The 27128-nt window shown below is 41.0% G+C and overlaps 2 protein-coding genes across 9 annotated transcripts in view; one reads left to right on the top strand and one right to left on the bottom strand.

Annotated features, from left to right (window-relative positions):
- The window catches only part of SLCO5A1 (solute carrier organic anion transporter family member 5A1), a 311289-nt gene extending 299114 nt beyond the window's left edge, over positions 1-12175 (top strand). For 2 of the 4 annotated variants that reach the window (XR_006198357.1, XR_006198355.1), the window contains 5 exons: positions 1151-1392; positions 3559-3623; positions 6234-7062; positions 9894-10062; positions 11166-12175. Coding sequence is in view for 1 of the 4 variants with exons in the window: in XM_042923843.1 (XP_042779777.1) it covers positions 1151-1392; positions 3559-3623; positions 6234-6703 (777 nt within the window). In the remaining 3 variants the exon portion in view is untranslated. Of the gene's footprint in view, positions 1-1150; positions 1393-3558; positions 3624-6233; positions 8141-9893; positions 10063-11165 lie in introns of those variants that run through there. The other 2 variants (XR_006198356.1, XM_042923843.1) reach the window with 2 other exon arrangements.
- Positions 12176-16992: 4817 nt separating this feature from the next.
- Positions 16993-27128, bottom strand: part of SULF1 (sulfatase 1) — a 177906-nt gene continuing 167770 nt past the window's right edge. For 3 of the 5 annotated variants that reach the window (XM_042923558.1, XM_042923557.1, XM_042923559.1), the window contains one exon: positions 16993-19314. In XM_042923558.1, coding sequence (XP_042779492.1) covers positions 18497-19314 — 818 coding nt within the window. In that variant the 3' untranslated portion in view covers positions 16993-18496. The remainder of the gene's footprint in view (positions 19315-27128) is intronic. The other 2 variants (XM_042923560.1, XM_042923561.1) reach the window with 1 other exon arrangement.

Genomic DNA, 27128 nt, shown 5'->3' with positions numbered 1-27128 from the left:
TTGCTACTGCTTCTCTAAGTGGCTGAGAGGTGACAATGGCAGTGAGTTCAGCTTATGTTGCACGGTGAAAACAACATAACAGGCAGAAAGATTAATTGGCTGTTTTTATTTGAAATGGGTTTAAAAGAATTTTTTTCAACGTTTATTTGTTTTTGAGAAAGACAGGCAGAATGTGAGCAGGGGAGGGGTAGGGAGAGAGGGAGACACAGAATCTGAAGCAGGCTCCAGGCTCTGAGCTGTCAGCACAGAGCCCAATGCAGGGTGCGGGACTTGAACTCACGAACCGTGAGATCATGACCTGAGCCGAAGTCGGATGCTTAACTGACTGAGCCACTCAGGTGCCCCTACTTGAAATGGCTTTTTAGTTCCTTGAATTAGCTGGTTTCAAACGAAACAGCCGGCGGTATGTTCACTGGTACTGGCCCTGAGGTCATCACTATCACATCATGAAATCTCTGCCTTTATGTAACAAGTATTTACTTTGGGTCCTATGCCGTGTTCTGGCTTATGCTAGGTGCTCTGGTGGGCATAAATAAACATAAGGCTTGGTTCCTGTGTTCGGGGGGCTTCTCCAATCAGGGAGTCCACGAATTAAACAGCAGTTGAAGTAGCATATAATTGTGACCAAAAATGAGCATATGGAATGTGAATGCTATAGAACTGAGTGTCGAAAGCTACTAATAAAGGTTTAGGTTAAAAACAGTTTGACCAGCAGACATTGTTAGATGCACGCTTTGGATATTTACTGTTAGCAATGAGGATGTATTTTCTTTCTTCTTCTTTTTCTTCTTCTTCTTCTTCTTCCAATTTTTTTTTTTTTACTTTTTTTAATGTTTACTTATTTTTGAGAGACAGAGCGCGAGCAGGGGAGGGGCAGAGAGAGAGGGAGACACAGAATCCGAAGCTGGCTCCAGGCTCTGAGCTGTCAGCACAGACCCCGATGCGGGGCTCTAACCCATGAACCATAAGATCATGACCTGAGCCGAAGTCAAATGCTCAACCGACTGAGCCACCCAGGTGCCCCAATGAGGATGCATTTTCAATTAAATATGATGCATATTTAAATACGAGAGTTATTTTAGAGCTTTTAACCTTGTCTTGATTTTCCTATGCTTTTGTTGGCTTACAGTCGATCTTTGTTATCCCTCAGATAAGGAATTACACAGAATGCACGTGTGTCCAAAGCCGGCAGGTGATCACCCCGCCCACAGTGGGCCAGCGCAGTCAGCTTCGCGTCGTTATTGTCAAAACCTATCTCAACGAGAACGGCTATGCTGTGTCCGGGAAGTGTAAACGGGCCTGCAATACCCTTATCCCGTTCTTAATTTTCCTTTTCATAGTCACCTTCATCACAGCATGTGCCCAGCCATCAGCCATCATAGTAACACTCAGGTGAGAACCGCACTTGGGTCCCAGGTGGGTTGTACGCTCAGAATTTGCCAGAATACACGTTCCAGACTGGACTGGTGTGGTAAAGCGGAGCGGAAAGCAAAGGTAGATTGTGCAGGAAAGCATTCAGACGTTTGCTTGTTGAACTTAAGAGAAGTGTTTACCCAGGTCAGGAAGGGAGAGGAAGGTTGCAACATTTCGTACCCCAGAACGTTCTTTATTCCTATAGTTTGGTGAAACTTCTTGTGAGTGTCTTTTCTTCCTACAGTCTGTGCCCGATAAGGTTCAAGTTTCAGGAGCTGAAAGCTGTCACCATGTTAGCCACAAGAAGCCTGACTCCAGCGGGGGCAGGAAGTCATTTGGTGAAGTTGCTAAATCTCTCCCACGGCAAAGAATATTATCTCCAACCTTGTAGATAGTACCTCCGCGGTCAGTGACAGTTCATGCTGGGCCTGCAGTTCAAAATGCTGATTTCATGAGTTTTACTAGCATATACAGTTTGGGAGTTGAGGACAGACTGGGAGATGTCTCTTCTCAGTTGTTCATGCTGTGCTTTAATATATATACTGTTTGTGCTTTTTTTGTTTGTAAGGGAACACGGACGTTACTTTAATGGAAGTCCTATTCAGATCAGGGTGTTGGCATTTGCAGTAAAGGCTGCAGCAGGCAGAGAAGGACGGGGATGGTATGGGGAAGGAACACAGCCCAGCAGGTTTAGGGGGACGGGGTCGGGGAGGCAGTGCAGTGAAGGAGTGAGGAGGAGAGGGAATCCCGTCTCATTTTTCCTTCACCTCCTCCCTGGCTCCTCAGTACCCCACACTGCTGGGCACCTGGTGGCCACACCTGCTGGGACATCATTCCCTTGGGCTGTTTGCTGCTTAGTCTGCATATTTTGGCTTCTCTTCTATGGGATGCTGAGTTCGACATTTCCCAGCCAATTCATTCCTCAACTGTAAGATAACGGCACCCAGTGGGAAGGCCCATTGGTTTATTCACTCACTGCCTCCATCAGCAGATACTTATGGGGTAACAGCAGTGCGTGCCGCTTTGGGGAAGTGGCTAGGGAACGACAAGGAAGATGGGGAAAAGATGGCAAGTGTACTAGTCCTTGGGAATTTGACATGCTATACCTAGAAGTCGATGCGTATGGGACAGAAAGGATGAGGTGCTTCAGCATTTAAAAGAAAATGAATCAGTAATAATCTGATTCTTTGGACTTTAGTCCTGCAAGAGATGTTAAATAACCCAGAAATGGGCTGCCCATGTTATATTGCTCGAACAAGGCAGATCACCAGCTGGCTTTTAACCCAACACATCAGAAAAGGAGCCCTTTAATCTTTTCTAATTAGAAATCAATAGATTCCAATCTTCCTGCCATGTGGGAATTACTCGAGCATACATTTCAGGAAAGGAAGAAAAAAAAATAATGTGGTGGGAGGGATTCATTCTTTTTCTAACATTTGATTTGCTTTTTTAATACTTTTTTTTTTTTTTTTACTCTATTTCTTTCTTTAACTTTTTTCCTCTATACTTTTTCTTGAGAAAATATGGGAGTAACTTTCAGTCTACACACCTACCCTCTGGAAAGTGTGAGCAAATAGAAAAAAGGAATGCAGTAGGTAGGATAAAACACTATATGTGTTTTTTCACAGAACCGATTTTGGAAGCTCAGAGCTACTTCTGTACCTTAACCATGACCCTTTGGCCCTCTACCAGTATTTACACAGAAACAGAGGTCATCAGAGTTTCTTCGGGGTCTTCGCTGGGGAGAACTTATTCACAGATTTAGCTGTATCAGCAGTCTTGTTTGGCTGTTGTTAATAAATCCTAGTAAATAGGAGTGCCTGGGTGGCTCCATCGGTTAAGCGTCCGACTCTTGATTTTGGCTCAGGTCGTGATCCCAGGGTTGTGGGATTGAGCTCCGGGTTGGGCCCCATGCTGAGCGTGGAGCCTGCTTAGGATTCTCTTTCTCCCTTTCCCTCTGCCTCTCTCCCCAGCCTGCTCGCACTCACTCTTTGTCTCAAAAAAAAAAAAAAAAAAATCCTAGTAAATTAATGTTTTGGCACAGCAGCTCTTTGGTCCCCAGCTCTGCTCTAAGCGGGCTTGATGTGATGTTCGTTTTCTTGAGGCCAGTGTTTTAAAACATTTCTTTCTTTCCCTTCACCATAGGTCGGTAGAAGATGAGGAGAGACCTTTCGCGCTGGGGATGCAGTTTGTTCTATTGCGAACGCTTGGTATGTTCCTGAATTTCCGCACGTGCTTCTTAGTTCCTCTTTACAGATGGCAAATCCTCACTGTCCTTTAAAAATCGCAAGTCAATCATTTGTTACCATTAGTGGTAGCTAGGATTTTACAGGGCACGTCGTCTTTACTCTCTGATTTGAACTAGAAGCTACTCAGTTCTGTCGTTTGATGAAACAGAACAAAACTGACTTTAGAACAGTTTCTTTTTCACAATGAGCATAATAAACTCGGACTAAATTCCCCAGAAAATTTTGAACAGTAAGAAATATTGAACCAAGCAGTTGCAATGGACTCATGGTCTTGGCATTCTTGTCCCTTTATGCCTTTTTAACAGGAAAGTGATGGCACTCGTATTATTCGTGAACATTTTAATTCCTTACTTTTTTACAATAATTTTATTGGACTGGGCAAAAAGTATACCTGTCAAGTTTTCTGAGGAAAAGAAATGAAAAATTCTGAAAAGAACAAAGAGAGATTCCCAAATTGAAGAGAAGCTTGTTAGCGCTGTCCATATGTCACAGAGTCCACTGGCGCACGAAGAATATCGTCCTGATTTTGACAAACACCATATCACTCTGTGGTGTTTTGGGACGATGCATGGGAAATACTGTGTGAAATAGCCCACTCCCTGGATCAAAAGAAATGTATTTTTAATTGACTTCCTCATTATCAAGCATATTTTTTTCTTTTGTAAGTGGCAGCCTGTCATTTTCTTCAGCTGTTACTTCCCCCAGTAATCAGTATCATTGTTCACAGGACCAAAAAAAAAAAAAAAAAGAAAAAAAAGTTTTTTTTAAATTTAAATGTTTAATTTCCATCTTGAAGGATAAAATAGTATCCCCTGACCCTTTGAAACATTAATCTTCTCCGGAACTCTCGATTTGTCATTATGTTGTGGTTGATAGCCACGTCTGAGGGTAAGGACTTTCCAGTGACCCTCAAAGGCCTCTAGTTGCATTGAATGGGTAGCTTGCATTTTGGTACCAATAAAACTTTGAAGGTCCTGTTTTTCAAAACCAACTGGTTAAAGGAAATTCTGACATCCTTTGATGTAGTTAAGAAGTTTGCCTTATACTTCTCGTGGGCAACTATAAAGTTGTTTTCAAAGAAGGAAATTTGTTGAGCAAAGAGTCAGTTAAATAGGAAAAGAAAAAAAAAGTTCCTCCTTTTTGCTCCGCCAGAGGGATGTCACAGCGTCAGTAGCAAGTGGAAGGCATTTGGAACTGAATTTATAATTTAACCATCACTTAAGTTCTGCTGATTATGAAAAACTATAGTTGGGCCAACAACCGATTTCCATTTCCCCCGATTGCAAAGCAAAAAGAGAGTTTTAGGTATTTTAATAATGTTAAATTTTAATTGTAGCGATCAGATCTCATTTTAAATGAATACAACATATTTAAAGATACATCACGTGCAGCCTCCTGGGCTATTAGCTCACCATCTTCCCTTCCTTCTTCTCTCTTTTCTTCTTCCCTTTCTCCCTTGTTCCTTCCTATCACTTCCTTTTATAAACTCATATTGAGGATCCACGGGCTGCCCTGATAAGTCCTTGGGATACAAGGAATAAAAGGCATGCCCTCTGCCATCGAGGAGCTTATGGATGACAATTCTGCAAACAGTTTAAATGCTGCATCGTAGTTGATAAAATGGAGACGTATACAAAATTCAGTGTGAATATGGTGGCTCTGAGTAAGGAATTTAAAGGAAGGTAGATAATTACAAGGTGAACATTTGGAGACCGTGTGGTGAAGGAAGTGTCCCTGGGTAGACTCTCTCTCTCATGGTGGTAAAGAAATGTCTATCTCCTGGCCCAAACAATGAAGCTGTACTCATGATAGATGTTTCACAAGCTTCAGAGATGAATTTTATGCCTTAATTATTTCTATACCCCAAGTGCCTTTATACAGTTTGCCATTTGATGTGGTTTTTGACTTCTGGGAACACTGTTTTCCTCTTACTCTCCCTGTACCCGAGGATGAGAGCCCAACCCATAAAAACTAAGTGTACTGAATTTTAGTGGATAATAAAGGGTTTTTGTATGGCCTCTTGAGTATTTAATGACAGAATCTGAAAGATGCCTGGATGGCTCCGTCGGTTAGGCGTCCGACGTCGGCTCAGGTCATGATCTCACGGTTCGTGGGTTCGAGCCCCGTGTCGGGCTCTGTTCTGACAGCTCAGAGCCCGGAGCCCGCCTCAGATTCTGTGTCTCCTTCTCTCTCTGCCCTTTCCCCGCTCGTCTGTCTCTTTCTGTCTCAAAAATAAATAGAACATTAAATTTCTTTAATGACAATCTGATTGTTAAGTTTTAGAGGATTCTGTAACTGAACTTTTAGCAATAGACATTTTTACGGTCTTAAAAATCAGTAACGCTCTGACTGAGTTGCAAACCGGAAGATTTAAAGTATTTGTGACTTAGTGAACATTTCTATAATAAACATATTATGGTAAGATGTGACGTATTTGAAACAGTCGGGAGACACAAGAAAACCGCCCCGCTCCACTGGTTTTAGAGCAGAGAAGCACGTTGCTGATTTACAAATCGGTGGTCTCTTGCAAGACAGGCTAAATGTTCTTTTTCTTTTTCTCTACAACTCTAGCATACATTCCTACTCCAATTTACTTTGGAGCAGTCATTGACACCACCTGCATGCTCTGGCAACAGGAATGTGGGGTACAAGGCTCTTGCTGGGAGTACAATGTGACCTCGTTCCGTTTCGTCTATTTCGGTTTGGCCGCCGGCCTCAAATTTGTTGGCTTTATTTTCATTTTTCTGGCCTGGTACTCCATTAAATACAAGGAGGACGAGCTGCAGAGGCAGAGGTGGAGAGAGTTCCCTCTGAGCACCGTGAGCGAGATGGTGGGCCACTCGGACCGTGCCCACAAGGAGGCCCGGACTAGATCCTGCCCAGCTCTCGGCAGCCAGGGGGGGTTCTGCGAAGAGACTGGCCTGCGGAAAGGCGTCCACTGCACAGCACAGACCTACCCGGGGCCCTTCCCCGAAGCAATAAGCCCGGCCCCGGCCCCGGGGCTCGAGGAAAGCCCAACTGCCACGGAGCCTCCCTCCTGAAGCTTGAAAACGGAAGACTTTAGTTTTGTTGGTTGAGTCGAATATGGCAACTTGAGAAACACCCGTGCCTTCTTTTCTTTCTTTCTTTTTTTAACCTCTAAAGACACGATCCTCAGACCAACGAAACTCAGTATACACAGCCACTGTTGATTGAGGGCTGGATACCTCAACAAGACTGACAGCCTTCTCCCCCTCTTCTCTCCAAGAAGGAGGAGTTTAGATAGAGTTGTTACCATTTCTGCTATGTTAATTTAACGCTCATGTTCCGGTGTGGTATAAGGCTGAGAGGTGCCTGGTTATAACAAAATCACGGGAAGCATAATGGCGGAGCATATCATTAGCATACACTCCAAACCGAGGTGAGCTTGACCATGACTTCGCATTTACCAATCAAGGTTTTTAGATATGAACACCTACTGTGAGTCCCGCTACAAAGCACAAATGAATTTGCCTCAACTATGCAATTTTGATGGGGAAAATGTAAGTGCAGCATGTTACTTTTGCTTTCAGAGACTAAAAGCAGATACGTTTTTGAGAAGAGGACAAGAAACTTTCCCTAAAGTACTGTTAATAGCATTTTAAGCCATAGCAGAGTTATAAATCAGGTAGAATTTTTCAAATGCTTCAAAGGAATCATACGCATAGTGTGATAGAAGGAACTGCTACTTTCTTCCATAAGACACGTTCTCTGCCCCATTATAAGGTAAAGAGTCTGCTGGATCATAAATCTGAGAGCTTGAATAGAAACTCCAGTATTCTTTTTGCCAGGGGCTTTAAAACTAGTGTGCTAAACAATATGGCTAGAGATGAACTCGAGACGTATCATAAGGAGAGAAACTGATGGCTTTCTCCTCCAAAGAAAAATGCTACAGAAATCCTTTCGGCTCTTACGGGCCCACACAAGGGTAGTTAAGAACGGTAACCTTGACACTCAAAATAGTTGGAAAAAGAAATTCCACAAAGGTACAGTTGAGTCCCATCTGATCGTTTTAGTTATACATCCAGAAGCCCGGCAAGTCTGCCCTGTTTTCTTTTTTATGCACAGAAAATTGCTATGGTTGCCCCCTGAAACTGAGTAGTTAAATCAGGAAAGCTACACCTGTGATATGAAAATCACTTTGAATACAGGAGGAGGGCGATCGGTGACCTGGGCCCAGAGTATGATCCTAAATAATGATCGGAAGTTAGTTAAAATCAGCTTGTCTGTCATCCTGAATTCTATTTTATCAGCGTTCGAATGATTTTACGCCTCCCTTTGATTCCTTCCTCCTGTAATCTTCCTGAAGCAATTCTGAGAGAGGATTTTTCTGTTCCTAAATGCACTGTGGATTCTTACCCATCGTCTTTTTCAGTTCCTCTCAGCACATCACTTTGACTTAGGCACCACACAGAATGCTTTCTACATGGTTCTTAAGGTAGATGCTTCCTGCCAGCACTACGTGCTGATATCAAGTTAACTCTTGGGTTCTGGCGGCTCAGAAAAAGAATCCTGACAATCCAGATTTAGGAGGGACTGTGGTCCAAATACCAACATAATTGTGAGCAGTTTCTGCCAAGGAGCCTATGCTTATGTAGGGGCTGAGTTGGGAAATGATTTCCTTGGCTGGCTTACACTCTTCCACGGAGGGCAAGTGATTGACAGAATTGTCCCATGATTCAGGCTTTTGCCCTTCATCCTTGGCTGCACTGGTGGAGTTGTGCGAACGTTCCTGGGGCCAAGATTGTTTTCCCCTCTACCTAAGAACGGCATTGTCAGGTGGTTCTCTTGGTTGCACGCAGTTTGTGGACAGAGTTATCACTCTTAGACTGAATAATGTGTACAAGGGGGGAGCCGGTGGTCTTGGGTGACAAGGACTTCCCTTTGAGCAGTCTCGTTGGCTGAGTCCTAAGTCCTAAATTGCCTGGAATTGCACTGTTGTCTGTCAACCTTTGGTCAGTATAGCGTGTATCGAACGTCTTCAGAGAATGTTGCTGATTAACTTAGTGTCCGCTCTGGTGCTCCGGGGCTCCCGTTTACTCTCTGTGGGAGATCTTTGCTCCTTTAGAAGGGAAAGTTTCCTTTTGTGTTGGAGCTAAAGATACACAGGTTGGGGAGAGGCGGTGTTTTCTTAATTTTCCTCTAATTGCTAAGGAACTACATGGAGAGAATTTGGATGGGAGTAGCACTGTTTTTTTTTTCCTTAAAGCCAAGATTGTATGATCCAACACTCTTAGAATCTGTTTCTTCTTGGTAGTATATTTTGAAAAGGAGCCGCTCTCAGAACTCCCAGGTGACAAGTGATAGAATTTTTGGGTACGACTCGAGAGCCCTCTCTCTCTACCTTGAACAGTCATCCAGTTCAGCAACCTCGACCAGGTGCCACTTCTCTATTGGGCACAATTTTAGCCAATTACCATCTGCCGCTCAGTGAAATTGTTAGGTTGACTAGGCCAGAATTCAAAGAAATTGGCCCAAATTATACACCACAATGTTAATATTGTACTTCCTCAAGTATGTGATACTTATAAATAGCAGGTGTATCATTAGTGTGTTGTTGGTAAGTGTAGAGTAAGTAGTGAAAATCATGGAAGACTGAAATTTTGAAATATGTACCAATTAAGAATTGTCCCCAAAATGCTTTGGGTCCCGGTAGCATCCTTGGAATATTGCATAATCAACTAAAGTGACTATTTTATAAATGGCACCATTTCATTGTAGATACGAGGTTCTTCTCTGCTTGCTACTTTATAGTTACGGCTTCTATTATAAGTTTAATTCCCACTTTCCATGAGCTTAGATTCTAATCGCCTGTTTTGGAAAAAGGTCACCTTGTTCTTTTATCAACTCTGTAGGTTACTGTATTATTTGTCTTTAATATGCAAATATAATATCCATGAGTCTAGCCTATTAATTTAGAAACTCCCAGGGGGAGGGTGGGTGGTTGGAGCACATTTTTTTTTTCAGTTCTCTCCATTAGTATGAAATCCTTATCCTTTGTAGGTGGATTTAATTCTTGAAAATAGTCAGAAGTCATTCAGCACGAAGGTTGGGTGGGAAGGAGAGCACAGAAGAAACAAATGAGATTTTGTTGAGTGTTGACCATTTCAGAGAATTCTGTCAGACACCTAATATACATCATTTATTTTAATACTCTTAATAACTTTGCAAGATAACTATTTTCATTCTGTGTTGTTGTTTCTTTTTAAACAGATCACGAAAACTGAGACACAGAGAGGTAAAGAGACTTGTTTAGGATTCTAGAGAATGGCCAAGTCAGGGTTCAGAAGCAGCTTTCTGTCTCCACCACCTGCTTCTTATGTTTTATGATGCCCACAATAGCGTTGGTTAACAAAGACAAGTGCGGCTCTAATTTAGCGAGGTAAAGCATTTCATTTTTTGATGTGTTACTGTTCCTGAAGAGTAGGGAAGTTATTATTTCTTTGTGTAAGATAGAAAACAAAAATCTGTAGGACACCTCAAAATTTAATGTTTAGCTTTTCAAGGTAAATTTACATTGATTTTTAGCGAAGTGTTATACTCAAAATTGTCACAACATACCTCACTTATTTATTTATGGTTCATATTTAATATAGAACAAATCCAATGTTGATGTTAGCATTGAGTCCCAGTAGAGTTTCTGGAATGAAACATGAGGAAATGTGGTTCAGAATTTTTGAATCTGAACTTTGGGGAACTTTAAGTGTATGCTCTTTCTTTCTTTCCTTCTCTTTAAGAATGTTAACATTTCCATTAGTTTTTAGTGAATATGGGATTTGGGTTTCCTAATAAAAGTTTTCAACGAACGCATACGAAGTGTTACACAATGCTCCACGTTATACACCAGACAACTGACGGGATTGTTCCTGTTAGTGGCTGCCCTAACAAACGGGGAGCATGCGCTTGGAAATCAGAGAAGGAGGAAGTAATGGCAGTCTTACATTTTCACCAACTACCAGGAAAATTCTTCCTCGGTCTGCAATTCCAGCTTGCATTCTTCGGTGGGCTTGGAGCCAGAAAGTTTCTTTTTGGAACCTGTTTGGCATCAACCTAAGCGCACCAGAGAGCAGCTGTGTGGTTTGAACGGACCCAAAGCATTTGTGGAAATTCTCGGGTGTGCCCAGGAGCAGCAGGAGAGCCTGACTCGGGGTTGGGGGGCGGGGGGGGGGAGGGGGGGGAGAGCCAAGTATACTTTCCGTGTGTGTGGACTGAAAACATCCTAAATGGCACAGAAACATGAATATAAGTATTGATATAGGTGCATATGGAGTATTCTAAGTAGCAGATAGATACCAAAATACTGTATAATCCCAGAATTGCCTAGATGGCAGTCGGCTAATTCTGTTACACAGACCAGTAGGTAGCCTTTACACGTATTTGTATTTCCACTTTCCTGGCGTGGGAGGGAGTGCCATGGCTGGCCGCGAAGGTAGCAGCCTTGTGCACTTTATCTTTTCTGTTTTCTCTCCTTTTCTCACCGTCCAGGATGCTGCTGGCTGTATCCGCCCCAGACTTCCTGCTACATTGGAATCAGATCTGTGTATGTTTGAACGGGTTATTTTAAGCACTTCATTTTTACTCAGCCCTGCGAAGGGTCAAGTATGTTGAAAACCCTCCCTGGGTATTTGCTTTTGCAACATTAAAAAAAAACAAAACAAAAAACGCCTCGGTGCTAAAAGTATTTGATGCATGCTCACCACAAAATGTGCCGCTGAATTTACAGTATTTCACTGGTAAGGGACTGCATGTGCTTTGCTTTTGGAAATCTAGAGAGCTTCCCAGAACACAAGCATTCGTTACGCTCATTACTACAGTTAATCCGTGAACGTTACCCTGCAAAATGAAGAGTGTTAAGGGAAATACCTTTTCTACGGAAAACTCAGAGCTTTTGATATTTCTTTTAGCAAGAATAATAAGATGCTAAAAATAATTTCAGAGAGAGGGCAAAAATATTTCCCATAATCTTTTCTTATTTCTTCTCCAAAAAAACTGACACTCATGTAAAGTGTTTTTAATAATGGGTTTTGAAGGTGTTGTCTCTTTCTTGAATTCTATTACCTGTTAAAATCAGAGGAAAAGATATTGAAAACTAAAGTAATTGCAGGGACATATTAAACCAAAGGGGTGAACAAAAAAGAGTTTAAACTTTGTATCTAGAAACGAAAAATAAGAATAATTGATAAAACTTTATAGTGGGCATTTTTCTTAAAATACATACCTCTACCCCAAACCCCAAGTGTTAATTTAGAAGCACGAAACAGGCAGGTCAGCCTCTAACTCTTTAGTTCAAGGAGATGTAATACTGTGTCAAATAAACTGGCATTAGGATCCTAATGGAGCATGTGTTCAGTGTGTGTGTTTTGTGTGAAAGTGTGTTGGTGACGAAAGCCTGTTTTGAGTTGTTGCCTAAAGGAGTTTGATTTTGTGATTTTTAAAATGAGTATTTATTTGGAGACCTCTTAGGGTAATTTGACAGATGTATACTTTCCTTGTGTTTAATGAAATCTATTGTCAATGTACTAATAAACCTTGGTTTACAACATCTTGAATACTTGATCATTGAATATTAAGAAAAAAGTAAAGAAAATAAAGTGTGTGGACTGAAATTAGTCTCGGAGGTCTCTTCTGACGGGCAGCCGAGTTTTCTAAGGCATCTAAAACTTTTGGGTGAGAGGCGGAAGGAGGCAAAGGAACTACTGAAATAACAGTATGACTCATGGACTGAAGCACAAAGTGGTTATTTTTAGAACCTTGCCTTGAGCACTCCATAGGTGTGAAGCAGGGCAATTGATTTCCATTTCTCACTCAGTCACCCCTCCTGCACAGCTGAACCAAAAAGGGTCACAATGGCCCAAGACACAGGAGTTATTGCGGGGCGGGGGCAGGGGGAAGTGTGGGGAGGAGTGTGTGTGTCTGTGCTGCCTTCTGGATAAGCATTTACTTTCCTCCTTGGCTGTGTGCATTCATCACGCGAGCCATTTATACAAAAGGTGAAGAGTACCCTCTTCCCCAGTCTACCTTCTTTTCAACAATGTGTGCAATTTAGGCAATTTAGAGATTTCTCTTAAATTTCTTAAATGCCCCACACTTTGAAGGGAGAGGCAAAGCCTTTCTGGATATTGGGCTTTTTCGAAACAGACACACAAGAATGTTTCTCTTTAAGAAATGAGGCGAAAGGAAAGGTTATGAACGTGGCCACTCGTCTTTCTTGCATTAGCCCCAGACTTGGTACAACCTCAGCATTTTAAAAGCTGTTAAAAAGCATCCAATTCTTTTTAAACTTGCCAGCTGAGCAGAGATGGCCTCTGTAGCTTTGGCGAAAGGGGGCCGAAAGATATATTTAATTGCACAAAGTCATTGGAAAGCAAGGAGATCAATATTTGCTGCTCACTTTTGTATTTAAATGTCAAAGTTTGATGCAGTTCCAACTTATAATAACAATATAAATCAGTAGAAAGCTAAAACCATTCTTTAGTCTTCTGGAATGGCTAAGATCCTAGGTACCGTAGAAAGAGGGAGCCTGCCACGGATCAAGTTGTTCTAGATGTGTTCTTGTCAAAATGGTAGTGCCGCTACTTTAGAAATCAATGAAGTGGCCACTTTGCCAGGGGCGGATCCTGGCTGGAAGTAAAGATGTCATTAGTTGCAGCTGAGTGACACCTAGTGGTCATTGTGGAAATCACATACTAATTTCCCTTCCGGTTCCTGGACTTGAGTTGTACGGGGCTTTTTGTGGCCAGATTCATATTAGGGTGGCAATGACATCTCCTCTTGTGCTGAAACCTATTAGTAATTGGATTGGTTCTACTCTGGCTCTGGGTCACCTGTGCTATGGGCTGGAGGTGGGGTAATGGGGAAGAGGACTGGTGGATAGAAAGACGCAGATTCTGAATTCCTGAGTCCTGAGAGGCACACAGGTGTAGGGGCTAGAAGTTCAAAACAGAAGGTAGATCCCTTTGTCCACCACTTGCATTTGCTAGCAGAAAAGTGAGGCAATGCTCAGCACAAAAGACCTCAACGTTTGCAGCTCCCTTTGTCACCCACCCCCGCTGCGGTGCTTTCTGGGACATCAGGGAGCAGGGGCTTCCCTAGGTCTCAACAGGAAATGTCTGCTATTTGAAAGTCATTTTCTCTACTTCTTTTAGTGGGCTCCCTATAAGGCCCTCGGTACTGTGCTGGTAAAGTCCTCAGTATCGACAACACAACTCAGAGGAAGGTGAGTTAATTAGACCAATATGAACAATGGTTGCATTAGATAGGTTTCTTGATTAGAAATGGGGCAAATAGCAAAGTTATGAATGTGGCCACTCTCCCTCCATTGGCCCGAGACTTGGTACAACATCAGTGTTTCCTTATTTGGCGTAAAGTAAAAATGGTAGAGATGCTATGTCCAAGGGGTGGAAGAGTCAAGGAGAGTTTGCATGGAAAGAAAAGGTAAAATTTGATAAGGTAAAAGGGAAAACAAAATATGGGAATTGAAGAATGGATGAAATTTTTGCCAGTTGAGATAGGAAATGAAGATATACCCCAAGAAGGTAGATGGGGAATTGGAGAAAAATTCAGACCTGGGAGGGTGGCTAATCCAGGGGAAGCTGGTAGTGACGGGTGAGGTGGAAGGAGATCAGGTGGGTGGGTGGAAGGCTGGAGCTTCTGGGGGCGCGCGCGCGCACCTCCATGCTTTTGTGTGTGTGTGTGTGTGTGTGTGTGTGTGTGTGTGTTAAAAACCACTGAAGATATCTGAGCAGGAGGCTGAGATCTGAGCCATGTGATCACAGACAGTGACTGTGGGATGTGGTAGAGTTGGAGGTGGAGGGGAAGGGGCCAGGGTGCTATTACAGCTTTTCCAGCAGCTTCTATAAGAGGTCATGAGGGCTTAAATGAACCAGGGTGGTGGACCATATTGAGGAATGAATTGCTCTAAGATCTTTTGTTTTCTGTTAAAATAAAATTTGAAAATATCACAAATATTTTCTAAATAACAATTTGAAAGCTTCAAAAATATTTTCAAAATAACTTTTGGAAATACCGGGCAACTAATATCAAGCAGCATTGGATTAATTTGGGGAATTGAGGACTTTCTTATATGTGAGATCATATCAGCTCTAAGCTAGTTCTGAACAATAGGCATTTAAAAATCTTTTTAGAAGGCCAACATGCGTTGGTACATGTGGCATGGGGTGTTAAGTATTCATTTCTTCTCTCCTAACCCAGAACCCTGCAGATAGTGACCATAGGGATTTTTATTTGAATTTTTTAAAGACAGGTGAGAGGAGCTTCAGATACTGTGGGTAGTTTGGATATGGCAAATCGGTTTCTGTCTCACATTCCAGTACCAGCTCAACGGTGTTGACAGGAGCTGGCTGCATTGAGAGGATTTTAAGGGCTCAAGCGCTCTGCCTGGACGGAAGAGCGTTCTGATGAATTCACAATGTCTCCTCTGGGCACATTTTAGGAAGAGAAAGCACATATGTGATGTATTCGCCGTCAAAGGGAATTATTTTACAGTCAAGGAGAGGTGATGCGACTTTTCCCAGCTCATACAGATAGTAAACTTTAGAATCTGTGTCCGTTCATGTTCTTTCCACTACTTTTTGCCACATGGGGTCACACTGTGGCCTCTCTGTTCCCTGATCTGCTGTGTGTGTGTGAGCATATTTAAGTGGAGAGAGTGGAGAGGGGCTGGCCCTGCCTCTGGTAAATGTCTTCGTCTTCTAAGTCTGCGGGAAATGGGCAGTTGGAGAACCAGCTGACCCTCTGGGCATCAGCTCCTCACAGATCAGACAGGGTCAGCGGGCTGGCCAATTTCTAGGCACTCTTCAAAGTCTGAAAGGCTCTTGCATGCCCTTTGCACATAGTAGGTGCTCCATAAATAGTTGTTGAACTAAAATGGATGTTTCCCCAGGATAGCAACGCTTGGCCTCATCACGTTTTGTAGGAAAGGAACAAGGAGGGAGGCAAAATGATGTGCCTTCGGACAACACTATTATCTTGAGCTGTCCTCTTGATGAAACTATAGTGTTATGGGCTCCATTGTGTCCCCTCAAGATTCATGCATTGAAGCCCTAATCCCCAGGGTGACTGTATTTGGAGAGAAGGCCTTTAAAGAGGTAATTAAGGTTACATGATGTCATAAGGGTGGGCCCTAATCTGATATGACTGGTGTATTCATAAAAAGAGATGCCAGGGACACGCATGCCCGGAGAAAAGGCCACGTGAGGACACACAGAGAAGGTGGCCATCTGAAAGCCAAGGAGAGGGGCTCCAGAAGAAACCAAGGCCTCCCACACCTTGGTCTTCGACTTCCAGCCTCCAGAACTGTGAGAAAATAAGTTTCTGTTGTTTAAGTCACCCAGTCTGTGGTATTTTGTTATGGCAATGCTAGCAAACTAATACAGATTGTTTCCTCAATTATCTAAGGATGGAGCAGGTCTCAAAAAGCCCTTTGCTTTTGTTTTTTCTCCTTTACTATTAACCTCCTGGTCTTTGGACATTTCACAGACTGTCAGCCCCTATATCACGAGAAGAGGAAGCGCTTCAGGAACCTGGATCAGAAAGAAGTATAGGTTAGGCAGGAAAAACTTGAGGTATTGGAGACTGGTTAGGTCTTGATCAAAGTCCATGGTCCTTAGGGCGCCTGGGTGGCTCAGTCGGTTAAGCATCCGCCTCTTGGTTTCAGCTCAGGTCATGATATCAGTTTGTGCGTTCAAGTCCTGCATCGGGCTCTGTGCTGACAGTGTGGAGCCTGCTTGCGATTCTCTCTCTCCCCCCGCCCCCCACTCTCTGCTCTTTCCCTGCTTGCACACTATGTGTCTCTCTCAAAGTAAATAAACTTAAAAAAAAAAAAAAAGCAGAGTCCGCCGTCCTGTCCTCCATGAATTGAAACTTCCTTTGGTGGATCTGTCCTCCCACTTTTGAGAAACTCTATTTGTGTTGCCCAGAGCCAGCTATATCATTTGTGGGTCCAGTGACACATGGAAAGGTGGGGTTCCTTGTTCAAAAATCATTAAAGATTTCAAGATGGCAACAGTAGAGAGTTAAACCAAGCTCTGACTCTGTGCCACTGGCCAGGATGCACAGTGGGGAAGCCTCGCTGGTGTGGCCTCTGTCACATCCTCCCTGAAGCACAGAGCCAAATCCACTTTGGAATCATCAATCTGAGCATGTTCTAGAACCTACTGACTTTAGGGCAATTTTGCAGATATGGCTAATATTCAATCATGTCCATTGAGATCAGGACTCAATTTTACTTGCACAGAGTGCGTATACCACAAAAAGTTGGAAAGCTCATTTTTCTGAAACAGGTAAAGTTTAAACACCTTTTATTTGAAGAAATATTGCTTCTAGACTTTCCCGAAGCCAGAATTGTTCTATAAAAGTATCACAGAATATTACACAAGATTAAAAAACACAGTATGCTTCCTAATAACTTGAAATCTTTTTACAAAGCACATCATTCATGACCATAAATATGTTTCTTCTGTCATTCAGCTGGTGACACACACATCTGATAAAGAGCTAGTTAATTTTAACATATGTACAGAGTCTATGATAAAGACTTAAAGTTATCAAAGATTCAACTATAACATATTAAATTTTCTTTAAAAGAGTTTACCTTAAACACTTGAAGAAAACATAATTTACCTATGCATTTGAATGGTCTAAAAATAAAAAGAAAATCACTGTTAAGCTAAAAAATAAACCTGTTTGGGAAGTTGGCTAGGGTACTGATAACTCTCGATGAGGTAATCCTTTTGCTGATATTTAAAAATCTAATACATAACAAGAATATTTTCAGGAATACAGAATTTCAAAAGCAGTCTTGAATTACGCCTTTAAAAAAATCCATACTTGGTGAAGGCCTTAAAAATAATCATACAACACCTATGGTGTGTTTAAAATATGAAACATTCATGAGTGTGTTTTATTGAAAAAGATTCCTTATATAAATTCAAAACTAAGTATATTTTCTCAACACTTTAGCTTATTAGCCAGGTCAAGAAAACCAAGATGACAAAAAAAGTCTTCAGTCCTTTTATCCTGCTAATAAAATAACAAAAATTTAGCAATCTTAAGCATATGATGAACACTTTGAGGCTAGGCACAGAGAGAGCAAGTGATCTTTGTTTTGTTGATTTATTTATTTTCACTGCCAACATCGTTAGCCATGCCTTTCTGCTAATCAATTTTAGCAAGTCAAGGAAAAAGCATGCAATATTTTCTGGCAAGAGCTTACGCTAGACAATATGTGATCCCATACCGTGTGTCATTCTTGGGGTCGGCTCTCCACGGTCACACTGAGAGCAAGCAGTGAGACTAGGAAAAGCCTCTGGGAAGAAAAAAAAGACTAACCAAATAGACATGGCAATCTCATCTCAAAGTGCAAAATCATTGAACATGATGGCACCGAAAAATTCCAGTGGTTAAAAAGGAATCAAAACCACATGATGCAGGCAGTGGGAAGCAGGTTGAAAGATTCACGGAGGATGTCACGTTTTAGAAACTCAGAGAGATACAATTCTAGCCATCTTGATTGGATAACATTCGTATAGGCATGTCCCTATGGCTTTCAAAAGATAATACTGCTTTAATCTCCCTCAAATAAACACAAATCAACCTTTATTTCTACTCTTGACAAATAGGGAGTTACAACACCGCATCCCTGTGTGCCTGCTGCTCGCCTGTGTGCTAACTTCTATGCTAACTTCGCACATGTGTATCTAGGATAGCTCAGAATGTTGGCTGTCATGATTGCCTTTATTAGTTTACTAATAAAAAGTTAAAAAAATACTGTGTTTAGGGTCAGGTAACAATTTCATCTAATCCGAGGAGAGTGGAAAGGAGGCACTGCCTTCTAGACTCTGTAAGCTGCCTGTCTCGTGATTCTTCACCTTGTTCAATATCCTTTTCACGCTGCTGGAGTTAATAGGCTGCTCCAGGGCAGACGTATTGATCGTCCGATGAACAGAATCAACATCAGAATGCACAGGAAGATACAGCTGATCTTCAAAAACACCTCCTGGGCCACCAACCCGGGGAAGTCCTTTCTGCTGCCTGCTAATGGGCTGCAGCCTAGGCCTGGGCTTGAGCACCAGCTCTGGGATGCCGTTGCCACTGAAATCAGTTTCGGGATGATTTAGCTCTTCGTGCTCCATCCATTTTTCAGTTTTATGATTTCTCCAGTGTTCAGAATTCAAACGACTAACTTCTGGAATGTCGTTATTCCATTCAAGTTTCGTCTCTGGACTGAATGTTGGTTGGTTCAAATGCAGGGTTCGAAGGTCAGCTGGCAAGGTCACGTGAGGTGCTTCCCCAACCATCCGACTCGGGTCATCATCTGACTCCGCGGAGGCCATCTCTACTGGCACGGAGAGCTCAGCAGATCCACCTGGGAACCCATCGCTTTGAGCAGTTTTAGTCTTATTTGTTTTATTTTGCTCATGGTGGCTGTTCAGCAGTGCAAATACTCTATCTACATCCTTCAAGTAATTAGTCCAGTCAACCAGACTAAGTCTATAGTTTTGTCTGTACTCATAGATGCTTTCATTCACACTGTATAAATCTTCCAGGCCTTGCCAGTTGATGTCTGCAGCGAGGCTGGGCTGGTTAGCCTTCCCATCCATCCCATAACTGTCCTCTGTGAAAAGAGAGACAAAGGTGGATCGTTAGTGGAGAAAGGATTTCCCACTTACTGGACAAGCAACTTACATTGTTTTTTACCAAGGCAAGTCAATTTGAAATACAGTGCTAAAAAGTATCTTCTCCTGGTAATTCGTTATCAAGGAGTGGCCTTAGGTTACAGAAGCGATTGAAAATACCAAAAAATTAGAAAGAGGCTCAAACACATGCAAACTTCCATGACGAGGCGTGGTTAGTGCCGGAAATGCACGGCCCCATCAGTCAGGAGGCTTACATTTCACTCCCGGCTCTACTCAAGTCAACTCTGCACCCGGGACATCATGTGAGCAAGGCTCTCTGAGTCTTGCTCCCTCATCTGTCAGATGTGGGAATAGTTGTGTGATAGAACCTTTACTACCTACAGGGTTGCTGGGTGAATGATGAGTTTGAAAGTGTTTTCATGGACTAGGTGATGCTTAGGACGATATTTGTATGCTCCCTGGCACTCAGTATAAAAACAAACATGGAAGCAATTAAACTCTTGGAATCCAATATTTGAATCTGTTTTTGATTAGTTTTTTTCCCCCTAAAATATCTATATCTAGATAAAATGATCTTTGGGTGGTTTTCATAGTATACAAAGAATGCCCCCAGTTTTTCCTCTCTCAGATCTTTTTACATCACCAAGGTGACTACAGTCCTGTGGAAAATAGCATCTTTTCTCTTGTTGTGTCCGAGTACCATTTAGAAAGAGGCAGCCTGGATTAATGCGATGAACTGGCCACAAAGCAATACGGATCACCAGGGACAATAAGAAAAACTGCACAAAACCCACACTCTCCGTATCACTAAAAGATCAAAAATGACGTAATCTTCGAACCACCTGTAAGCAAAAAAAAAGTTAATACCGAATGTCAACAGAGCTATACGCCGCACTTTGGGCACGAGCCCTGGGAAAACAGTAGCGATGAGAGAAGAAGGAAATGAGGTTGCAGCCAAGAGCTGAGTTGAAACCATCGCCGGAAAGAGTGTCAACCTGAAGTAGGAAAGACTGTAAAAGTCCCGGTAAAGCTGCGGTGGAGACAACGAGGAAGAGACTCAGAAGTGGGCGCGAATCGAGGCTGCAGTCTGAGAGCCCTGGCGGCAGGGAGTCAAGGACAAAGGGCAAGAAGGAACATCCTTTGGAAACTGGGTGATAAAAGAAAAAAGGCAGCGAAAGAGGCGGGTGGGGGGTGGTGGTGGTGGTGGTGGATTTCAGATCCTGTAAGAAAAAAGAGAAGGAAAAAACTGGAAGACACACAACCTCCCCAACTCCCACTCCCAAATAATAATAAAGTAAAAAAGTAAAAAGAACGTATATTTGGTTACACATGCTAGAAAGGAGCCTCTTAAACTAGAAATCTTATAAATACTTGAAATCCAGGAGATTGATAAAAACGGCCTAAATCTATACAAAATTATCATAAAATAGAAACTAAGAATAACAAAACCTATTATCTTATGAAAATGCCCAACGCCCTGCCCAAAGTGACCATAAAGTGGAAAAAACCACAACACAATGCTGCCAAGTAAATGGCGTGTTTTCCATCAAGTACCCCAGGATGTGAAAAGCCATCTCAAGTCAGAAATTCAAGTACGAATCAAGGATCTCACAACCATTCAAGCTCTTCTTCAATTATCAAGGCTACAGAAAAAGTTCCAGAAATAAATTGTAAGAACACAGGTAATACTGTACATATCAGCTCATCTTGAGTAAGTAGTCTTCACATCCAACCAAGAAATCACCGGAGAAATTTCAGCAAAAGGGTTGATGGTGAGCATTTAATATATTTATCAGATTTAGGATACAATAAAGGTAGAAGGGTCAAAAGATAATAAATACGTTTTCTATGACAAAGTAAAAATAATGTGACTCAACACGGGAGGAAAGATAGAAAAACTGAAAGAGAAGAAGCTCATTGAGGGTAGAGCTAATAGTTGGAAGCCAAAGAACAACACTAAAAACTGACCACTGATAATAAAAGATGAAGTAAGAAGCAGGAACTAGGGGCGTTACTAACATTTAAGATCAAAGACAACCAAGAGGACAAAAATACAAACCGTACAAAGTTTCAAAGAGGGGGGATAAAGGGCAACACCTTTATAAATTTAGAAGAAACTACCCGTAGAAGATGCAAAGTGAAATACACAAAGACATAATAATAAGTGATACTCAATCTAAGAGAGGCCAAATGGACAAAAAATAAATAAGAATCTGGAAGACCTAAATATATAATCAATCAGGTAATTCTCATGCAAATGTATCCAACAGTATACTCCGAGGATAGAGGTTATACCTTGTCGAACACACACAGAAATTCACATTATTTGATTATGTGTTAGGTCACGGAAAAATGCATCAGGAAGTTGCGTAAAATAGAAATATTACAAACAACACTTTGATATAATACAATGAAACTAGAAATTAATAAAATTAAAACAAGAGAGCTCTTTCATCTGGAAGCTGACAAACATCATCTGGGTGAAAAGGAAAATACAAAGCTAAAAGTGCAGAATTTAAAAAATGATAATGGGGGGCGGGGGAGAGGGGAAAACGGGTGATGGGCATTGAGGAGGGCACTAGTTGGGATGCGCACTGGGTGTTGAACGTAAGCGATGAACCACGGGAATCTACCCCCAAAACCAACAGCACACTATATACACTGTATGTTAGCTAACTTGACAATAAATTATATTAAAAATAAAATAAAGTAAAATAAAATATAAAGTAAAATAAAATAAAATAAAATAAAATAAAATAAAATAAAATGATAACGGGGTGCCTGGTGGCTCAGTCTGTTAAGTGTCTGACTCTGGATTTCAGTTCAGATCAGGATCTCATGGTTTGTGAGTTTGAGCCCTGTGTCTGGCTCTGCCTGAGATTTTCTCTCTCTCTGTGTCTGTCTCTCTCTCCCAATCTCTCTGCCCCTCCCCTGCTTGTGCTCACTTCCTCTCTCTTTCAAAATAAATAAACTTAAAAAAAACGATCATGAAAACACTATGTATTAGAACTTATGATGCATCAAGTATGATACTTATGTGTCATTTTAAGCATTCATAGCCTTAAACACTTTTATCATGAAAAAATAAATCAAACTCAAAACTCAGAAAGCTGGAGAAAGAACAATATAAATCAAAAGAAAGCACCAGGAAGGAAATAATAAAGGTGAAAGCAAAAACTAATGAGGTAGAGAACAGAAGAATGACATATCTCATTAATAAATCAAAATCCTGGTTCTTTAAAGAAGCGTCAAAGCAGACGATCACTAGTTTAACTAGTTGAGACAAAGGGGAGAAAATTCAAATACACAAAATAAAAAAATCACAAGGGAGAAATAATCATTGAAGTATACAAAACTCAAAGCATGAGAGAGACTACTTTGCAGACCTTAAAGCAAATAAATTAGAAAACCCAGATGAAACAGGTAATTGCCCAGGAAAATGCAGTTTATTGAAATTGACCCAATATAAATAGAAAGCTTAGATAAAGCAATTTCCAAAGAAGGGAAAGAAAGATTATTAAGAAACTATCCTCAAAGATGCACCAGGTCCATGTTGTTTCACAGGAGAATTTTATCAAGCCTTCAAGGAAAAGAGAATCTGAATGCTGTATGAATTGTTTCAAAGCATAGAAATCAATATTATATTAAGAATATAACACATGATAACCTAGTAGAATTTACTCTAGGAATGAAAGGTTGGTTCATTCATAGCCCATCCATTAATATAGTATATCCTACTGGAAGATCTACAGAGAAAATTATTTGAGCATCTCCATTGATGCTGAAAAGGCTTTTGACAAATTCAACATTCATTAGCAATAAAAACACTAAAAAAGAAAAAAGAAAAAAGTCAATGGCTATTTCCTTAACATGACAAAAATGTATTAACTTAGTCCTAAAATCTGTCCTCTCAATAGGGAATTTTTTTAAAAATATTTTTTTAAAGTTTGTTTTTGAGAGAGAGAGAGAGTGAGAGAGAGAGAAGGAGGGGCAGAGACAGATGGAGAGAAAGGATCCCAAGCAGGCTCTGTGCTGTGAGTGCAGAGCCCGACGACATGGGGTTCAATCTCACGAAATGTGAGATCATGACCTGAGCCAAAATCAAGAGTCGGATGCTAAATGACTGAGCCAGCGAGGCATCCCAAAAGGAAGTCTTAAAAGCATTTTCACTAAGATCAGAAACAAGGTAACATTGTACTAGAAGTATTCATTCATTCAATTCAACAAGAGGAATCAATTAGAGACAACCAATAGGAAAGGAAGCAAAGCGATCTCTATTTGCAAATATCTGACAGGTACACCTGGAAAACCCAAGAAAATCAATGACAAGATTAACTCAAAAATAAAAATATTTTTTAAAGTAGCAGGATACAAAATTAATACACAGAAACCAATAGCCCTCATATACACACATGATAATCACAAAGAGGTTTTGATGAGAGAGGAAAACCCAATTCATAACAGTAACAAAGAAGATAAAATACTTCTGAATACACTTGACAAGAAATGTGCAAAACCTATAAGGAGATAATATAAAAAGCTCCTGAAAGACCTAGAAGTTTACTGAACCAGGTGGAAAGACAGCTTTTGTACCTAGATAGAAGACTCATCATCAGAAAGATGCAAACTCTTCCTGATAATTCTTTCAAAAACCAGATAGAAAACTGGCATAGGACACAAGCAGATAATCTACAAAAGCAAGTAAAATGGCCTTTAAACTTTCAAAAACATGTTCAACTTTACTCATATTAAGAGCAATACAAATTCAAACCATACTGAGATACCCTTTCTTTCTCATTCAGTTGGAAAAATAATTTTAAAGCTTGACAACTGTTGAAAGCAGACCCTCGTACACTGATGATGAGAATGCAAAATGGTACAAACCATATGGAGGGAAATTGGGCAGTATTTAATATATCCATATAGGCATTTACCTTTGACCCAGTAATCCCGCAACTAGGAATTTACTCTGAAGCTATCCTCAACGATATGAAATATATTTGCACAAGGCTCTTTACTGTCTCACTATTTGTAATTGCAAAATATGAGAACTGAAATGCTCATACTTAAAAGAGTGGCTGAATACATTATGGTACATACACACAGCAAATTACTAAGAAGAAGTGAAAAGAGAGTAGGAAAATTTCTATGAACCGATGGAGAGGATATATTTTAAAGTGAAAATAATATTTTAGGTGAAAAAGAAACTAAGTGCAATACAATATATATAGTACACTACCTTTGGTGTAAAAAAGTAAGAGAAATAAAATATCACCGTCTGCTTACTACTGCAACCAGAAACGGAGGAAGGTAAAACAAACTGATGAGATTGGTTATCTACATACAGCGCACGGGTGGGAAGAGACTGTGGGAAGGACTAACATTTCTCTGCACATGCTTTTGGCAGTTTTGACTTTTGGAACAACGCTGAAGTATTACATACTGAAAAACAAAATTAAACTACCAATGACGAGAAAAAATAGAACCGAAAATGGAATGCAAATGGAAATAAACAAACCTTGCCGTATTTCAAATGGGTAACATAACTAAAATAAAGAAGAAGGGAAAACAGAACTATTCTGAGTCACTTCAAACAGTGCTATTTTCTCTCTCTTTTTAAAAATTTTTTTCAATGTTTATTTATTTTTGGGAGAGAGAGAGACAGAGTATGAATGGGGGAGGGGCAGAGAGAGAGGGAGACACAGAATCTGAAGCAGGCTCCGGGCTCCGAGCTGTCAGCACAGAGCCTGATGTGGGGCTTGAACCCACGAACTGTGAGATCATGACTTGAGCCAAAGTTGGACGCTTAACTGACTGAGCCACCCATTTTCCCTCATTCTAAAGACAGAAAGAACTGAAAAAATATATTGAACTCAGGTTAGCAGGTTTGTGTTTACAGCAGTATGATTTAGCAATTCTGAAATTGCTTTCCGTGTGCTGTAGCATTTAACAGGTGAGTTAATCCATTGAGGATAATGGAAACTAGGCTTCTCACTGCTGGAAAAGGATGTTATCATTTATATGGAATATTACTTGGCAATCAAAAAGAATGATACCTTGCCATTGGCAACAATGTGGATGGAACTAGGATGTATTATGTTAAACAAAAGAAGTCAGTCAGAGAAAAACAAATATATGATTTCACCCATATGTGGAATTTAAGAAACAAAACAGATGAACATGGGGGAAGGGAGGGAAAACTAAGATAAAAACAGAGAGGGAGGCAAACCATATGAGACTCTTAAATACAGAGAACAAACTGAGGGCTGCTGGGGGGGGGGGGTGGTGGGGGGGATGGGCTAAATGGGTGATGGGCATTAAGGAGGACACTTTTTGGGATGAGCACTGTGCGTTGTATGTAAGTGACGAATCACTGGGTTCTACTCCTGAAAAATAAAATAAAATAAAGAGTCTACTATTAACAAAGTATAATTAAATAAACAAACAAACAAACAAATAATTGTAAGCATGTTAAACAAAAGGAAGTTATTTAGAAACTAGGAAGACTAGAATGAACCTCATGCTGTTAAGCTAGAATTAGAGGTATCAGTACAAACATACAATGTTAAATGTATCTAGATAGCTATGTCCCCACGTATCTCCATATCTGTAGAAACAGGAGTGGCTGTCAATATACCTGCACGTGTATTTTAGCCCTGTCCACCCAGAGGGTCTACATACAAAGATGCCTCCATATCAATTTTGTGCACCTCAAGCCTAGTTCAGATGCCACTGCTGCCCACTTAAAAGGAACTGGGGTCCTTCGGAGAAATGGCAGATTCCAGAGGTCGAGGAGTGAAATACAAGGTGAGCCTGGAACATAGTGTTAGGCCAGGAAGCAGTGAAGTGCTCAAAAGGTGATGGGGACACACCTGACGGAACATCATTGGCCCAAACTGGGACATTCTGGTCATCAAAATAAATAATGGTAGCAAAAAGATATTCATGGGATAAAATGAGGATCTATGAATCCTTATTGCTATAAATACATACATACATACCTACGTACATATGTACGTATGTACAAGAAAAAGGGAAATCTCTTGTCTATGGTAGAGTACCACTTAAATGTAGCAAGAAAAACAGAATTGGAAAAAATCATCCTTTTGCAGCCATCATAATGATTCAGACAAGAATTATGGATTCCTCAAAAGGTAGTGGATGAATTATTAATTAAAAAAGGAAAAATAGTAGGCTCATAGTGGATTAACCTAGCAAACAACACCTCCACCGAGTAATCAAAAGTGAGACCACCAAACAGATGTCACGTAGCTTCCAGTAAGATATCCTGAGTGCACACTTCCCCTTCTGTGGTATTCCTGTCAGGAATGCACAATTTTAGTCCAATCATGCGGAAACATCAGAAAAACCCCAGCTGAGGGACATTTTACAAAACGACTCGCCTGTACACTTCAGAATGTCATGAATGCAATGAAGGGTTGAGGAACTATCCCAGATGGAAAGAGACTTAAGAGACATGACAGTTTACTACAATGTGTGTTTCTGGATTGGATCCCAGACCAGTAAAACAAAATCCTCCCCAACCCATAAACACGACAGTACTGGGACAATTGGCAATATTTGAATATGGACTGTGGATTACATAATAGTATTGTATCAGTGTTAAATTGCCTGATTATAAATTTACAATAGTTATGTAGGAATGTTTTTGTTCTTGGGAAATACGTACAAAAACTCTTACAGATAAAGGTATATGATGTCTGCAAATTACGCACGATTCAGGAAAAAAAGAAGCGTGTGTGTATATGCAGAGAAAGAGCCGGAGAGCAAG

The sequence above is a fragment of the Panthera leo genome, chromosome F2, assembly GCF_018350215.1.
Source record: "Panthera leo isolate Ple1 chromosome F2, P.leo_Ple1_pat1.1, whole genome shotgun sequence".
Classification (NCBI taxonomy): Eukaryota; Metazoa; Chordata; class Mammalia; order Carnivora; family Felidae; genus Panthera; species Panthera leo.
Note: the sequence above shows the minus strand (reverse complement) of the source record. Positions and strands in the feature narration are given on the sequence as shown.